This window comes from Paralichthys olivaceus, chromosome 9 (genome assembly GCF_024713975.1).
Source record: "Paralichthys olivaceus isolate ysfri-2021 chromosome 9, ASM2471397v2, whole genome shotgun sequence".
NCBI lineage: Eukaryota > Metazoa > Chordata > Actinopteri > Pleuronectiformes > Paralichthyidae > Paralichthys > Paralichthys olivaceus.
The window spans coordinates 21,484,820-21,503,085 of record NC_091101.1 but is presented as its reverse complement, the minus strand read 5'-3'; the positions used below and the strand labels follow the sequence as shown (position 1 = coordinate 21,503,085).

Genomic DNA, 18,266 nt, shown 5'->3' with positions numbered 1-18,266 from the left:
CACAATCAAGTGGCGGTGAGATTTTGCATTACTGCCAGTCCCTATATTTCAGATGCTACGGTACAGGAAACAAATGTTGAAAGTTTAATGTCACTTCTTATGGACATTTCATTTGCTTTACACACAAGACATTAACTTTAATGAAATTGAATATTAAGTGTATGTTTTCTTTAAAGAATATTAAAGGAAAAGTCAGCTTAAGTTCATTGTGACAATCATAACTGACCAGCAATTAATATCAAAAGATTGTACTGTAGAAATATTGTGAGTGGTGCCTCTACAGTTCCCCTCAACTCTTCTTATTATACATAAGTAAACACTGAAGAAATACAATTAGAAAGTGACAGTTAAAATCATCTTTATTTTAACAGTCCTCAAGAGGGTAGCAGAATATAATAAATAAAAACTTACTCTCCGCTGTATCATGAGCTCATCCCAATCAACCTAAACTTGGAAACCATTAATAATCCCCCCATTGAAGCTGCTCTAATGAGCAGAAACACTCGTGTTGTTAAATATTTGTCTCATTCTTTTCTCTAATTACACATTAATGGGCCCACGCTGAGTTCATTTGTCGCAGTGTGAGTAAGCAGTAAATAATGGCTCTTTATGGGTAGAGACTCGCTGGAGACTGGCCTCATGTAAAAAGGGCCTCGCCTATTGATCTCACCTTGAGTTATTCGGCTCGCAGTGAGAAAAACTGGTGCATGTCAGCTCGCTGTTGGACTTTCTGCTGCAGGTCTTTATTAATCAGTGTTTGCGGTAATCAGGCTAATTTGAGTGCACAGTCGCTCTTGGACTTCTACCAAAGAAGTACGAGGAGGAAACAGGCGAGTTTAACAAGGTCATGTATTTTTAAACAAAGACAATAGGTCTGTGTCAGATGGAGTTTAGAAATAATACTGGGTTTAGTCTGAGGGCTGTAAAAGACAACACTCAGATCTGTTGCAGCATTCTTTTATAGTGCAGTGTTTTAATGTACCATGTAACTGGTTCCATTTTATTTTGTCATTTGCTGTTAATTCACCATCCTAAACGACGAGTTTAACAAATTGCAGATGGTTTGATGATAAATCAGTGTGGTAGTACTAGTGCTAGTAGTAGAGGTAGATTTTGAAGAACAAATTATACCATGTTAGAGACATGTTGGACATGGTCATTGTTGGCAATGATACAAATGAATGCACAGGACTTTTTTATGATAGTGTTGGATTTACATACGTGTTTGTGGTTGATTATGTCCATGATCGATTTTGCTCCTGGTTAAAAGACAATAACATTGGAATGTCTGTTCATCAAATAAAGCAAATACCTAAACATGCACTGAATACTGACTGTAATCATGAACACATCCTTTCTCATAACAATGTTATTTACTAACTAATGTTAGTTATAACAATCTACGTATATTTAGAGGCTAATAGATAAATATGAGACAGATGACTGTTTCCATGGTCAAAGACAACACTTGGCTGCATCACACTAATCATTTTCCAAAATGTTCATTAGCTTATGAAGAGACTTGTGGGTATGGCTGTCCTCTCAACCTACTTTACAGACTCACAGGGGCAAGCCTCTTCCAAATACTGCATAGTTCTGGCCACTACCCAAAACTGCAACACAGCTGGAGAGCAGGGTAAGGCGGGGTGAGGAGAGACTGTGGCGGCATATCTACTTATGCCTGTGAGTTGGTGATGTTTGCTGTTGTGTCACGCTTAATCACCGGCTCCTTTTTTCACTGTTTGAAGGGGCAGCCAGAGAACCTCTCTCGGCTCCATAACCGAGCTGCACCGCAGGGTCTGTCAGGTGTCTGCGGAGACAAATTCAGAATCAAATTGATTTCAAAAGCCAGGGGACCAATGTGTTTACCTCATGAAGCACGCAACCGAGTGGAGAGCATAAACAAAATGAAAGGAATAAAAGATTGGGTGGGGTTATCGTGTGTGCTGTGACCCTCCGGTAATGACACTCCCTGCCTCTCCACCTGCACCTTGCAAGCGTTCAAAACCCACCCTATCAGTGAATCGGGAAGGTGGTGTGCTGATAAAATTCCTAGTGTTCTTGTAGGTGGAGGTACAATTATCTTTTCAAAGGAGTCATTCCACCCTCTGTCGCGTAGATGTGAATCGCCTCAGTAAGAGGGCTGCCTTCCATTTCCCCTCCCTTCACTAGTTGCTGATCTCCCCCCACGCCTCAGCCCCGGTCTGTCAGAAAAATCTGCCTCCGGCTTAACTTGCATTATCAGCGTATAGTTGACGCAATCTCTTTTTTCCAGACTGCCCCAAATTGGCTTGTGTATGACTTCTGGGACCCGACTCTAGATTCTGAGATTTTACTGTGAATTACAAGGAGGCACCACCCTTTTATCATTCAATTTTTAAAGGGTAATTGTTCTGAAAAATGGCCACCAAATTAGATAGATGATACTGATGTTGAATATGTTTAAGGCTGAGTATACAGCAGCAAGATAACAGCAATGACGACAGATATAAATATATATATATATAAATCTCTCTCTCTCTTTTTTGGAAATCCTAAATTACTCAAACAATGGATGAAGCTTTCGACTTCAGTATGTCAAAGACTGACTACTTCCCTTTTCATTTGTTATTTCCACAGAAGACATTGTCATGTTGGATTCAAGTGATCAAAGCTTCCTCTGTAATGAATGTGGCCGTAAAAAGACCGGTTAAAATGTCTTTAAAGAGGCGTGCATATAAACAATAAATATGTCATTTTTCAAAGTAAATCTCACAATATGCTTGTAATGCCTTTCTGAAGTCCATCCAAATGTGTGGAAGCCACAGGAGGGAGATAAAAACCTCTTTAAATTAAAAATGTGTTAGAAGTTTGGTCCTAAATGTTAATCTAGCAATGAGTAGCCATCAGAGTACGGAGACAAAGCTTCTTGTTAGTGTGCAGTGATAAATTTTCCATCTCGATGCTAAGGAAGTAATAATCATGCCTTAATGTGGTGTAGCCAAACAGTGGAACAGCTTGATATGTGGTAATATCCTTGCTGAGACCTCTGTTAAACACATTTCCATAAAAGAAGTATGGAGCTACACTTATTAGAGGAAGAGGAAGATTTCTCTTCTCAGAAAGACACCGGGGAGGTGTGTGTGCACCATCATCCTCACAGCTCCTCGGTGGTATCTGTTTCCATGCTAAGGCCTGTTTCTGTTCGCCTGCAGAACGAAGGTATTACCGCCCTCCGTTCAGCAAGCCCTTGCGCACATGACAGTTCATTTTCTGCATGATCTCCCAAAAAGTCGATACGATCTTGTAAAGACAAATACCAGATAGCCCTGGCTAACTGATGCAGTTTCGGGGGAACACCATTAATCATGCTCTCCTGGGGGGCGGGGGCGAGGTGTGGGTCTACCCAGCAAGTCTTCATGCATTAATAAAATCACCAGATGATCTATGAATGAATTCGCAGCTGGCAGCGCCTTCATTACCCATGGTTCTGCAGGGCCTGAAAGCACAGGTCTGTATCAAATGAGCAGGGAAGTAACTGGAGAAATCCCTGTTGCTCAGATGATGTGTTTGCTCAGTTATGAAGCCCGAGACATGAATGTCATTCCAGGCCGACCACATTGGGGATGTGGTGTTTGAATAAATGAGGACGCACATTGTCATTGATGCATTCGAAAGCCGACTTGCATCGAGAACAATCTGAGGCTGGATAACTACGAGTCAAGCTTCTTTGCATAAAAACGGGCTGAGCAGTGACCTTCAGTTACCTCAGCTTCACTTCATGTTTACTTTTAGCATAGCAACAAGGGATGATTGCCAGAAAACGTACCGGAATACATACAATTATCACACTCCAGTTCAGCAGCTGAATGGGATATAAGCATGTTATCCCACCAGTAAAAACCTTGTGTTGAAGTGCCTCAGTACATCTTAATGTCTATTATAGACTCTATATGAGGTCCCCTAAAGTCCAAATATTTCGATCTGCCCCCTGGTGGCTGACTGCAGTATTTGTCATAAACTCCATGTTAGTGAATTGGACATGGAACAAACCAAAAAGTGTTGAATAAACTCTTCTCAAAGATAGTTTCATTTAATTTAATTTTCATTTGAGGTAGTTCTCATCACAGTGATGTATGTTCGGTCAAGCATGTGTCCGCGGGACCTTGTTGCTTCGGCTCCATCCCCCGATCACTGCTCCATAGACTCTGCCATCAAATGATGTCAAAGTACGTATCCAGGATAATTATTCTTCATTTCTTACACATAAAAATATATTTAAATAACCCATCAAGTTTTACTGGGAGTGTGAGGATTAAAAACCTTCTGAGATTAATGTATCTGTTTGGTGTTTAAAATCACCTACAGAGAATAATTATCATCTATACAAAAATATTTTTATTAACATCTGAGAACAGTGTATGTGTGTGATTACTTCCTTTTCTCAATTTTTCATGAAGAGTAACCGAACTGTTAGAACTGAAGTGTAACTAGAGCGTTAAAATGATTAAATCTGAAAAAGCAGCCATCGTGTGCGCCTGTTGACTCTCATATAAAGTTCTCACAGATAAAAGGTACCCGCAGCCCTCTTCTGTGTGATGGTCATTAAAACGCTCATTCACCGCAGCAGTAAGAAAATTACTTTGTAATGCATGGATATATTCACTCAATGGTATTATTTTACCCTTGTTCCAAGATTGCACCCTTGTTCTAGATAAGTACAATTAGCCACATTAGTCGAGGGTCCATGAACAAATTCATCACGTTGAATATTTCATCTGAAGAGGACTATTTTGACAGGATACTAGTCCTGCTAGATAATTCTTTTATACAATTCTAGAAGGGGACTATACTGCGGTGAAATGATGCATTAAATGTCTGCCAGTTTCTGCCTCGAAAAATTCTGTCCACTAGCAAAGCCCTGGTGCACAGCTCTCTGAAAATACTGTGCTGCAATGATCATTAAATATGGTTTGTGTCAGTCCAGGTATATGAATAGCAATATTTTTCATAAAGGCAAGGTTAATACATTCTCATTTACATATGAAATATAATTGAATTACTTCCGAGTGCACTAGTTTAACACTTTGCAGAAGCACATCTCTTTTTTTCCCTGTGTTTATTAAACACTTATGTTTTCCAGTTGTAATTGAGGCTCAGATTGTGTCACCATTGACTTTTTCGAAATTTAAACAAGATATTTAACCAAGAACTTTGAGTTACTTCAACACATCCATAAAAATGTTAATCATGCTTTATTTGGCATGAGCAGATTGGGAAAACAAATAGAATGTCAGTAAATGTTTGGCAGACATTCTAACGGTGAGGGTTAGGCAGATTGGTAATATTGTATATAAATGTAATTTTCTGCAGTGAAGATACAGACAAAACATCCATTTTGGTTTCATGTTGACCCGTCCGCTGAAGTTGTTTCGCCACCTAGTGCCATTTATTTTTTGATGCATTGTCAATGGTGAAGTAATGAGAATTCTACAGGGAAGATTTCTCTCATCATGAGAGACAGAAGCTTAGAAAGCCTCGTTCCTACAGCTGGTAATGATACAAAAGCCATTAATTCCTGTGTGAGCTGGTCAGGGCTGTTAATGATTTTTAATCTCTTGGATGTTCACAGAGGTGGAAAGAACATTATACATCGAACAGTGTATGTAAATCACTGCAAATATGCAAGGTGGTTGAAGCTGTGTCAGTTTAAAAAATTTACCTAACCATGTCACTATTCTTTTGAACGTGTGTGCGGGGTGGGGGGGGCCTCATGCAGTCTAGAATCACGTCAAAATGTCAAAAGTATTTTCCCTCGTGATCCAGTAGAGGGTGCTCACTATCACTTATCAGTAAAGTAAGCCAATAATGTTTAATTTGCCACAAACATGGAGGACGTTAGCATTTAATTCAACTCAGATTTATTTGTGCCAAATCACAACATTCATTATCTCAAGGCACTTTACATAGTAATATCGAGATCTTAAAGAAAGCATTTTGGTTTCCACATCGTAGTTGACAACGTCATGATAAAGTGAGGAGGGGGCACCACAGACGAGCCGAGCAAAGTGTTTTACTTCGTCTGACTGAGCACATTTGAACAAATTGTGTGTCATGTTGATTTTGAACTGCTGATGTTTGGCCGCAGCCAAGATAAACTAAGATCTGTACAATAGACTGTCCATTGTTCTGATTTATCCATTTGTCTTCTGTGTGTCTGTATTTGACATATTGGTAAAACAGTTTCATGCTGTGCTGCATACAGTCATGACACAAAGGAATACAATCCCAGGCCATCTCCTTCTGGAAGAGAAACTGTTACTTGGAGTCTCGACATCATGACACAGAGCTGAACAGCTTCCATTGTATGTCCACGTATCGTAGTGTGTGAACTGAACATGTTAAATCAGTCTGTAAGACACTGAATGAATCTGTTTTCACACTAGCAGATAAGCATTATAGCATTAGACGGGAATGAAGGGTTCCGTTCGGAAGTCTTTTAAATCTTCCGAGCAGCCCTCCAATTGTTGGCAATTCATGCCAAAGAGTTATGATAGGATATGTAATGAAGAGCCGATAAGAGTTAAGCTTTCCCACAAACCTCAGCCAGCCCACACTGATATAGGACAGACACAGAGAGAGAAGCCTGAGAAATGGAGCACATACAGTAAGAGACTTGCTGAATATAAACTGGAGTCACCAACAACAAAGTAAATGCTTGAAATCAAGCATGACATACAAATGAAACACTGTATATAATTCAACACAGCAGCAGATCTGGTTTCCTCATGTGTGATTTGCATTTGCTCAAAGGAAACCGAATATACTTTCAACCTACAGCGCTGAATGCGATATATTCTGAATGCATCTCATCTTTGCATGTGGCACAAGCTTTGATAAATAATTCATGATTTATTTTCAAAAACATGAGCCTATATGGGTTGATTTTTTTAATTACAATTATTTTTCTTCTCTAGTTGGACCAATAAATTGAGGGATCTCTGTCCGTTTGTCGGATCTTTGATTTCCTCAACAACCGACCATCCAATTAACTTGAACTTGAATCACTGAGGAATGAGGAAATGCAAAAACTTTTTTGACACCCTTACACTACCCCCAACCCCCTACTCAGACAGGGATGACATTTTCCTGTTGATGCTTGCCAGCAAGTCACTTTCCATAAACAAGAGCTGTACAAGTACGATGGTACGATGAACTTTATTTATCCTCAGGGGAAGTAGATGATACAGCTGCAGAGAACACAAATGGATACAAAATATTGAAGAATAAAGATACAACCTCATCATCAAAATTCTTAGTTTTCTGTTTTAAGCATGAGTAGTTGATCTTATGGAATAATTCACAAAGAATGACAAAACTGCAAACAGCACAAAATACAGTATATTCCAAAATTTGACTCCGCAATTAATGTCACAATTTTTCCGTGGGTCTAACGTACAGCGTGCACATCAACGTGCACACAAATATGTCATTATTATTGTACAATGTTGAGGAAATTACTACATTTTAGATAGGACTTATTAGGCCTATATTTGTTACTGCACCATTTGTTTCACAGATCAAGATTATACGTACAAAATCGAATTAGTTTTTGAAACATAATATAGAAAATAGTTCAAATTAGCTCCAGCCTAGCTGGTTAAAATATTAAAGTTAATACTAACCATTCTTCTGCCTAAGGAATACTTTTACTTTAGTTTTTTTCAGTGTGTTTAGGTCTGTATTGTTTGTATTGAATTAAAATCATGAATGCAGGATTTACAAAAGATACAATGAGACTGAATTATATTTATACAAATACTGTTTGAATAATTAGCTTACTTTAATCAAGTACTCCGGTCTTTTCATACCCAAAATGTAGATACTTGTGTGCGCCTGCTGTTACCATGACCCAGATGGACGTGATCCCTATTATTATAATTCATTGAGCCAATCCCTGAGGTTTAAACAGTGTTTTTTCCTTTTCTTTCCTTGCTCATAAATCGTATGAAAGTCAGATTTTTTGAGTATCAGGATTGTTTATATCCATGTTCAGTAGCTGTCTTCTTAACTTCCTTTGCTGAAGCTTCTCTGAGTGTGGTTGTGTGTTACTGCCGCCTGTAGATAAATGGGAATGTGTGAAGACATTGGCAGGATTATTCCCCCTACATCTGTTGTCAGGTTTGAAATATATAACATATGGGCCATCAAAGAATGCTTTTGGCCAATAAAATAGTTTAGTTTAAATAACATTTTTTAATTTGAAATATCTGACACAGAAACCTCTTTACAATTTGCTCCATTAACAAACACTGTCACTGGTGTAGATCCAAGAGAGACATGCTGGTTTTCCTTTCCAACACAATTTTAATCTTCCTAGAGAGGTCTTAGAACCTGTGAGTGATAATCTGTTATCACATATAACCTCCTTTATTGTCAAATACCATGGTTTCTATCTCTGCGAGGATCGGAGAGATTGTGAAGAGGAAAAATGAGCAGGTAATGAATGTGTCAAGATTTAAATATTTCAAATGAAACTATAATGAGATAAAACTTTGCAAGGTTAAAAGATAATATGAAAGGTGATGCTATGAAAAGGTAACACTGTGATCTCTGTGGGTATTCTTGAATCCCTGGTATGTTCGCCTACACATTTTCTTCCTCCATATATTTCAGATGAAAATCCCCATGTATATAATAAAGACCACTTAGAGGATAGTTGTCTGCTGCCAAGATATCTCTCTTAAAGGAATTAAGCTTCAGATTAGTTTAAAAATGGCAACAACAAAAAAAGGATGAATGTAAAAATGCCCTGGGGGAAGACAGAGACCTCGACATCACCTACAGAAGAAGAAATGTACACAGCAAATGTGCCAGTGTTATTTTTTCAGTGTTGGTGTAAATTAACAGGGGTTACTATTAATTTTACTCAGAATTGATCAAAATTAACTCCCCCTAGAGTCCGTTCGTGATAGTGTAAGAGTTGATATCCGTCGTTCTGAGACTCACTCTGAATTTACACTCTGGCTCGTTCAACTGGCCACACCCATCATTTGAATCGCTCGCTGTGGCAGGCACACACACAGTCAGCACTCAGACTGCAGTCATACTTTCGTCGTCCAAATCTCTTCTTTCTACGGTAAGTTAAGTTTCGGTCGATAAAATTGTCTCTTTTGGATTGATATTAGCGTTTGTTTGTTTTTTGTAGTTGCCTGTGGCTGCTAGCTACCTAGCGAAGTTGGCTAGCTAGCTAACGTTAGCTTAGCTTGCTAGCTGGCCAACACTGCGCTGGACCAGGATTTAGCTAACATTAGTTCCTCAAATTATTAAAAGTGTCTATAAAGGAAAGGCTTTTTGAGTAATAGGAACGTATTGAAAAGGTTATAGACATACGAGTATAGTATGACAACATTACACATGTGCATTGCCTACATTGTGTTATCGTTAGTGTTGGGTTAAATGTATGGTTTACAGTGTTTCCCATGAACGTTAATTAACGAGACACGGGCGTTTGGGTCTGCTACAGTCTCTCACGAAAAAAAAAATGTGTGTGTATATATACATATCTAGTGTTTTTTTGGCGGCATTTCACCGTCAGTGTCATGTGCGCGGTAGTCGCGGTAATTGTACAGTGTTCAAATTACCCCCCACCCCGCGGGAAACACTGGGTGTAAATGTAAGAAATTAGGAATAATAAATTATGCCATTCTTGTCTTTGAAGCGACATGCTGGTTCCTGTAGAGTATAAAGGAGTCAGCAAATGGGTCAGGGTACCACAGGCGGAGGACGAGTACAATTACTCCCAGTTTTTGCAAGCAGGTAACTGTTAGACTAATTTGACTGTCATGTTTATTTGTGCATTTAGGGTTTTCCAATGTTTTTCCTAGAGACTACATATGAAAACTAGCTTTCCTGCTAACTCCGGTGTATTTATAGTTCATCAGCTCTGTTCATTAATGGATGTTTGTCCCTCCCAAATCTTGCTTATCTACATTTTCTTATGTTTTAGTGCTGGCAAAATTTAATTTGCCAGGTTCTGCTTCCTTGAGCCTGAAGGATTCCTCTAACGTGGAAGTGGATTCGGACATATTTGATGAACTCTTGAAGTCATCTGGGGTGTCTTTCAAGGCTGAAGAATGTGATGGTAAGGGATTATTTTGAATTTTTATGAATTTGAGTCTGTTTTCTACAAAAGGTAAATTGAGCTGTAACTCGTTTCCTCTCGTGGTCACTTGAGTCATTTACAATGCAAGGCTGTGTGTTTTCTTAGGTAGCAATGCCGAGGTGGAGTTCTCAGAGGGCTCATCTTTATCAGACTGGTCACCATCACCATCACGTGCATCCCAAGGGTCATCATCAGGTTCTGACTCAACGCTGATACTAGAATCTACCAAAGCTCGGAAAAGACAGCTGGTTGAAGGACCCCTGGATAGCAACGTTGCAAGAGATGTAAGTTAACCACCTGATATTTACTCTGATGTCAATTAGACCGATGTCAAACCGTACATTAAAATTTCACAATAAGTATATTAGTACTGCAGCTTCAGTAGGTGTCGGACTGAGAGCTCCCAGAGCGCCGTTATGTTAGCTAATTCTCATTTATCATGCACCCCCTAACCAACGGTTACATCAGCCTGGGGCACAGGCTGAAATACCTACTGTACCTGCAGTGTGAAAGTTATGCAATTGTCGTTTCAGAATGTTAGAGTCGCTCTGTATTCAAAGCCTGGTGGAAAAGAAATATTCAAAGAGTACGAGAAAACAAGCGCCATCAGTGATGTTACAAGGAGAAAGATGGTAAACATTCTTGTGGCAGATATGGTGGAGAGCCATGGGTAAGTGAATGCACTGTCACTGCTATCTGACATTCACTTTAGTTTTAGTTTTTGTATTATTATTGTAGTTTTTATTTAGTTATAAATATAAAATAATTTTTATTTTTATTTTCTGTCTACTAAATTATTTTTAATGATACTGCTAGTTTTAGTTAACTATAATAACCCAAGAACACATAAATGAAATTTGCAGTTTTGGGAGGAATGATCTCTCTTTTCAGGAGGGTCCCTCCGGTGAATGTGCGGATCCTCTACGCACTTGGGATTACAACATTGTTCCCTAAATTGAAGGACCCGGATTCCAAGAATGGCTATGTGAGTATAAAAGCCTCCCCATATATTCTGTGTTGCTCACCGTGAGGTTTCTCCAATTTTTTCCCAGTTAAAGGGTTTTCCTGGAGTTTTTCCTCAGTTGATGTGAGTCGATGTGTTTTTCTTTATCAACAGGAACATTTCTATGATCACCAGAGTGGTTCTGGCTACCTAGCGTGGAGGCTGAAAACTGTTCAGCGGAACTCTGCTCAAGACAGCAAGAAATCCAAGACCACTTTCCAAGAGGGCCCCAAGACTCCACGCAGTATCCGTTCAGATGAGAAGCAGTTGACCGGTGATGAATGCAGGGAAGCCATATCGGTGATGAAACACTCAAGTGATACTGCCCTTGTCAAAAATAAGATGAAGGCAACATTCCAGCACAGGCAAAAGGTGGTTCAAGACCCAGATACGGCCTCTACTGTCCTGGATCTCTTTCCCAGATTCTTGGATACACCTGGCTTGGTAAACATACAATTAATTGCTGACGACTTTGTGATTGCCTTATTTTGCTTGACTGTTGCTTGACTCATTCACACGAACATACACACAAACGTTTTCTGTTCAAGATTGACCAAGACTTCACAATGATCTTTGGTGAGGAGGTGTCTGGTAAATTCCTCTCCAAGTGGCCAACATTTTTCAAACCAAGAGTCATCACAGATTGCTGCAAGAATCTAACCCCGAGTCCGCATGTGGATGAGCTACTTCTGTCTGCACAACAGGAGTCTGATGATGGTGGTAAGTGTTAATTGAATAGTGGACGCAGTAGATTGCACATGCCTTTAGTGTACACAAGAAAAGAAGACATTGTTGTGTCCTTTCATGTTTTTGACCCCTTTACTACAAATCACATACTGCCAGCCATATACAATCGATGGTGTAATTTAAGAAAACTTTACTATAACTGATTCTGTAATGCTTATAAGGAAATAAAGGACATTTTATAGTCACTTCTAATTCTGCAGTGTGGCATTCTGAAGAGTGGGACTCTGAGATGGCTGCCATCCTTCTGCTGCTTCACCTCTTGCCTCCAACAGTTAAAGGCAAGAAGGCCGGCAAGATGAGCGCATCGGAGGCTGCTAGACGCCTGATCAAGTTCATGAAGGTATTTTCTTAGGGCTGTACTTTTTTCAAGTTGTGTATTGCGCACATCCATTCATGCAGTCATTCACACATTAATTAAAATCTCTCTCTCTCTCTCTCTCACTCTCAAGGTGGGGTCAAGCATGGAGACCTTCCTTAAAGAAACTGGCCCCAAACAGCCCTTTCTTCTCGGAGTCGGAGAAAGAAGCAACAGCATCCAGGATTTCTACATCATCCTGGACCAGAAGGCCATTCCCTGCAGGATGCAGACCCCAGTTGCTGCTTTTGATGAGCTATTCAAGGCGCATTATGCTTTTGCCGTGTCGTATGATGAAGCGCTGTCCAGCTTCTTCATCTTCATCCAAACCACCGTGTATGGAATCGACGTCGGCAAAGTGAAAGAGAGTCCTCGGGTAAAAGAAATCAGAGCAAGGCTTCTTCACTGTGAAATTTGAAGACCGATTTTGACCAGAAATGTACACATGTTACATTTGCAAGGTACACCACACCAGATGTTCAGTGTTATTTAGACATTTGAAGTTTGAGCATGGATTGTATCCCGGAAAGTCTCTGCGCTTGAACTGTGGAGAGTCTGGTTGTTCATTTGTTTTTTGTACATATTCTGGTTACAAACGTCACCTATCTCGAGCACATAAAGACTGTCTTGATCCAGATCCCGTCAGCAGTTTTGAATTTGAGCCTGTAGCTGGACCTTCCACACCAGTGAATGTGGATCCTCCTGTGAGGGTCACTACACATGTTCCAGTTGAAAAGAAGAATATACTGGAGATGTGCAGCTCTGTTATTGCTCAGGTTCAAGCCTCAGGTGTTCCAGAGAGTACTGTGCAGTGTTTAGTTGGCTCAATGGAGGAACTGGTTAATGACATCCATGCTCACACAAAGGAAGCTGTTGTTAATTGTTTGTCTTCTGATGCATCTAGAGAAACTTTGGATAGAGTTGAAAGTTGTTTTGATCAACTAGAAAACCCATTTTCAAGTCTTAACACAGAATCTAAAAGGATGAGGCATTTTGAAAAGAAATGGAATATAGTAGAACCTGTAGAGCATGTTCTGGGTGTCCGTTTTGATGTAAGAAGAGATAGAATAACAGGCACGTATAGGCAAGTTCCGGTCAATGATAAGTTCATGTATGTACCTATCCGGGGGTCTCTCTCATCTATGTTTAGTAACAGTGAACTCTGTAACAGTTTCCAAGAAGTAAAACCACACCAGGAGGGATTTTATAGAGATATAAGTGATGGGTCCTACTTTAAAAATCATAGTTTATTTTCTCAGCAAGAACCCGCTCTTCAGATCCAGCTCTACTATGACGATTTTGAAACTGCCAATCCACTGGGCTCAAAAAAGGGTGTGCACAAACTTGGATGTGTTTATTTCGTTTTGAGAAATGTATCACCAAAGCTCAATTCTGTGTTAATGAATATTCATCTTGTCGCTCTCTTTCACTCGGAGGATCTTAAGAAATATGGGTTTGAGCCAGTTCTGAAGCCACTTATTGATGATCTTAAGATTTTGGAGACTGAAGGAATACAGTTGCCCTTTTCAGCTACACCTGTGAAGGGTTCAGTCATTCAGGTTACAGGAGACAATTTAGCTCTACATGCACTTTTTGGTTTTGTTGAATCATTCAGTGCGACGTACTGCTGTAGGTTATGTTTAACTGCTAAAAGTGAATATCAGTCAGTTTTCAGTGAAGATCACCCGGGATTAACTCTACGTTCAAAAGACCTTCATGTTGAGCATGTTCGTGTCATCCAGGAAAATCCTGCTTTGAAATCAACATTTGGTGTCAAACGAGACTGTCCACTCAATTCCCTTCAGTTTTTCCATTCGTCAAACAATTACGCTGTAGACATAATGCATGACCTGCTAGAAGGAGTGGTGCAATATGAGTTAAAGCTTGTGTTTCAGTATTTGATCAAGAATTCAATATCCCTTAGTTCATTGTCTGAAAGAATTGTTAGCTTTAATTATGGATACACACAGAGAAAGAACAGGCCAGGTGGGCTTAAGCTGGATGACAACAGCAAAGATCTTGGACTTAATGCTATCCAGTCTTGGTGCCTCCTACGCAATGCCCCACTGATATTTGGAGATTTAGTTAAAAGAGAGGATACCTGTTGGCAATTGTTACTCCTTTTAATTCAAATTGTAAACATTGTGTTTTCACCAACTGTAACTCATGGTATGACTTGTTATTTGAAACATTTAATTTTTGAACATCACAAACTTTTTAAATCCTTCTTCCCAGAGCACAGTCTCATTCCAAAACATCACCATATGATCCACTACCCAAGCTGTATTAGAAGAATTGGACCACTCATACACATTTGGTGCATGCGATTTGAAGCGAAACATAATTTCTTCAAGAAATCTGTTAAAAACTTCAAAAATATTGCCAAGACTCTGGTTAAGAAACATCAGGCTCAGTTAGCATTTCATTTTGAGAACTTTTATTTCCAAAGATTACAGTTTGGTCCGATCTCCGAAGACCTGGTCAGCAGTATAGAGGGTGGAGAGGTGCTGAATGAAGCTTTTGATGTGCCGTCAGTTTCCACCACTTCCTGGGTCAAAAACTATGGCACAGAGTATCAAGTTGGGATGTATGTGGTTACTGGAGTTGAAAATGAGATGCCTTTGTTTAACAGGATTGACAGTATAATTGTTAAAGACAACAATGCCTATCTTTTGATTTGTAAAGTCTCGAATATTTTCTTTGATGATCATTTAAATGCATTTGGTATTGAGGAGAAAAATGAGATTTTCACAGTGATCTGTGTAAATGACCTGGTATATTACAGACCTTGTGATAGGCAATTTTCATATGACACCGATGACCAAGTGTACCTTGTTCCATACTGTAATTATATGTGAATCCATGCAGACTGTTGATTTTTAATGTGGTGTGGTGACCATTTAATAAGATTAATTTTTCTGAAGAAGTGTTTGCCTTGTGTATTTTTTGTGATAGGTTTGGCGGGTGGTTAAGGGGGGGTGGGTTTATTGGTAGTCAAATTTTACATTATATTGGTCTGAATGCATTGGTAGTCAGTGTAGCATTTTCAACCGCAGTCAGTGTAACATTTTATTAAAATGACACTAGTGTAGAGTACTATTGACGCTATACATGTGTTAGCTATAGTAATTTCAACACTGTAGGGAGTTCAAAGTTAACACTGGTTGAGTGTAAAAACACGAACACTGACACTATACATGTGTTAGCCAGTGTTAATTTTGAACTCGCTACAGTGTGGAAATTACTATAGCTGAGTGTAAAAATATACACTGACACTAGTGTAGAGTACTATTGACACTTCACAAGTGTTGGCCAGTGTTAATTTTGAACTCCCTATAGTGTTGAAATAACTATAGCTGAGTGTAAAAACATTAACACTAGTGTTAGTGTTAAATTAACACTGAAAAGAGTGGACGCATATACACACTTTCTTGGTGTTAAATTTAACACTCTCAGAGTTGATTTAACACTGGCTTTTTTGCTGTGTAGATTTGAAAAAAAGAAGAATGATTTTACTACACATTTGCTCAAACTTAACCTCAGGCAGCACGTGCACCTAAACACAGAAGTCCAGACCTCTTGGCTGTAATAACTCTGGAACACAGTTTGAATATTGAACCTACATTGTGTCCTGTAAGGCATTCAGCTTCACATTCTCTCTACTGTTGGCAATGCTATTAAATATTTGCCTTATCTTTTCTGCGAGGCTCATATCATTTCAACTACGGCTGGTTGTGGAGCGAAATCCCATTTTAGCTGTAAATTTTTACAACTCACTTAACCACACATTCTCATCCTCCACACGTCCTTGCTTCCCTCTCCTTCCCACTTTCTTCCCCACTTCCCTCACCTTCCCTCCTTCCCACTCTTCTCTCTTCCCACTCTCCTCGCTCCAGCTCCCCCTGCTCTCGGAAGAGGGTGATAAGTATAATCGTAAGTGACTGGTTCAGCTGCTTGAGCTGCCTGAACTACAGAGCCTCATGTATTCTCATGATATCCAGGCACAACTATAAAATGCATGTGCACAATTCACACAGTCAAGACAAAGTCACGTGAACACACACACATACACACGCCCCCACACTTCAGGTACTTCTTTTTTTCATCCCAGTTGTTAAAATACCATACACATGACAATGTTTACAAAAGACGGTTGTTAGTGATCATTTCTGAGAGAAGCTCGCTCTGTCTCCAGGGAGAAGAGAGCTGCCTAACTGTGTATCGCCTTACTGTGGCAGTTAACGGCTTTGTTTGAACACACTGAACATGCTCTCTGTGTACGTCTCTGTGTGAACATTTGCTTGTAGCTGTGTGATAAACTGTAGATGAGCTTGTATGTAAAGTGTAAATTCTGAATCATTACCTTTAGCACAGTCGCCTTGCTTAACTGCGAGCCTCCCACTATGCCATCAAACATTGTTAGCCATCATCAGCGTGGGACAAAGAGGCAAAAGCATGACTTGTTTACTGAATTAAATAGCTGGCTCGTAGACAGATTGAAATTGACTGCAGGGCTAGTAGACCCTTACCATGGTAGTAACCGGTTTCATTTTTCACTGATCTTCCCTAAACGGGGAATTTAATTGTGTGTACGGACAATGATCAGCCGATGGGAATCATTTTTCAAAGAAGTGGAATTTAAATTGAATCCCAGAGAAGGTGTTTCAGATAAGAAATCGATCACACGGGAGTCGTCTCCCTGTACGCCGCCTGTGTTCAAATGTTGTGAATCTGGTCAGCTTACCTCTTCGAGATGAAGCTCCAAGGGAGCTCCCACTCTATTCCCCTGCACAGAATGAGTCACCAGGGTCAAGATGGAAAGCTCTTTTCCTCAACATGGCACCTGCACTTAGTATCTGTCAGTGGCTCGGCTGCATGTCCTCTGGATCAATTAATCAGAAGCCCACCTTTGGAGAATCGTGCCCTGGCCGGCATTGAAAGGTACCTGCTGCCGTCTGTGCCAGTTGTAACCCTGGCAAGGAACAAGTGGAACAGTTTGGCCTTACTTGGCAGGGGGGCACGATGGTGTTAATACAGACTTTGGGAGATGATTTCCTTTGAGGGAGATCCAATCCAGTGTCTCAGCATGGTGCTCAGCAAACGGTTCAGTCTCCAAATGATTTCCGAGATTCTAATTCAGTCTGTTCCAGGTCGGGGGGGCGGTGTTCATGCCAAGGAGTAGCCTTCCATTATTTTCTCTTGTCACCGAGGAAATGTTACGCCTATTGATTATAGAAGCCGATAGTCATTCATGACATCGAGGGCGAAAGCAGCAGTTATGTTTCTCCTTCTCTCGGTTATATGATGCATGAATATACAATCATATAGAACTCAACTGTTTATCGTCTAAGTGGATAAGATGTAAAACATTCTTGTTTGGCTCTGATTCATATAAAACAAAGAATTTCAATGTCATGACAATGATCACGTCAAAGGGATGGAGTCAAATATACAGACTGCTCTGATACCCTGCTGCCATCTAGTGTTAATGATCAATTGTACAGGTTGATGAGCAGTAAAAGTTACCAGCAGGGCATCACTTTAGATTTAAAGTGATGGGGCTTTCTTTGTGTGGTAAAGGTGATAATACATTTTTACAGTATAACTGATGACTTCTGCAAAAGTATGATTTTTGCTTGCATTCAGCAGGGGTCAGACCATAGACTGTATATAAAGAGGGTCAGACTTAATTCTTAGGGTTTGTTCACGCTCAATTAACAACTGTAAACATATAAATGCAGTTCATTTAGTTTGAATACAAATATTATTGTACAACAAGCTTGTCTCATCTTGCGGACACTATGACAGGACTCTGCATTAATGAGACTTTGGTATATTTTGTACTATGCTTGTTACTGTGAAGTTAGGTGAGTTTGGTTTTTTTTGCTCTTCATCTTCATTTTTTGCAAACAGACTCTTTCTGCGTCATCAGTGGCAAAGATGAATAAGCTCACATTTTCTTCAATGCGGCATAGAACACGGAAAAAAAGATGCTCTTCAGCCCTTGCTGAGTCATT

At 39.8% G+C, this 18,266-nt stretch overlaps 1 protein-coding gene across 1 annotated transcript; it reads left to right on the top strand.

Moving 5' to 3' along the window:
- The first annotated feature begins 8,903 nt into the window (after positions 1-8,903).
- Positions 8,904-15,175, top strand: LOC138411485 (uncharacterized). The gene is made up of 10 exons (XM_069531956.1): positions 8,904-9,118; positions 9,701-9,798; positions 9,989-10,123; positions 10,250-10,428; positions 10,678-10,814; positions 11,036-11,129; positions 11,262-11,591; positions 11,696-11,867; positions 12,095-12,234; positions 12,344-15,175. The coding sequence occupies exons 2-10, from the start codon at positions 9,705-9,707 to the stop codon at positions 12,665-12,667; spliced, it is 1,605 nt and encodes a 534-aa protein (XP_069388057.1). The 5' UTR covers positions 8,904-9,118; positions 9,701-9,704; the 3' UTR covers positions 12,668-15,175.
- Positions 15,176-18,266: the final 3,091 nt, after the last annotated feature.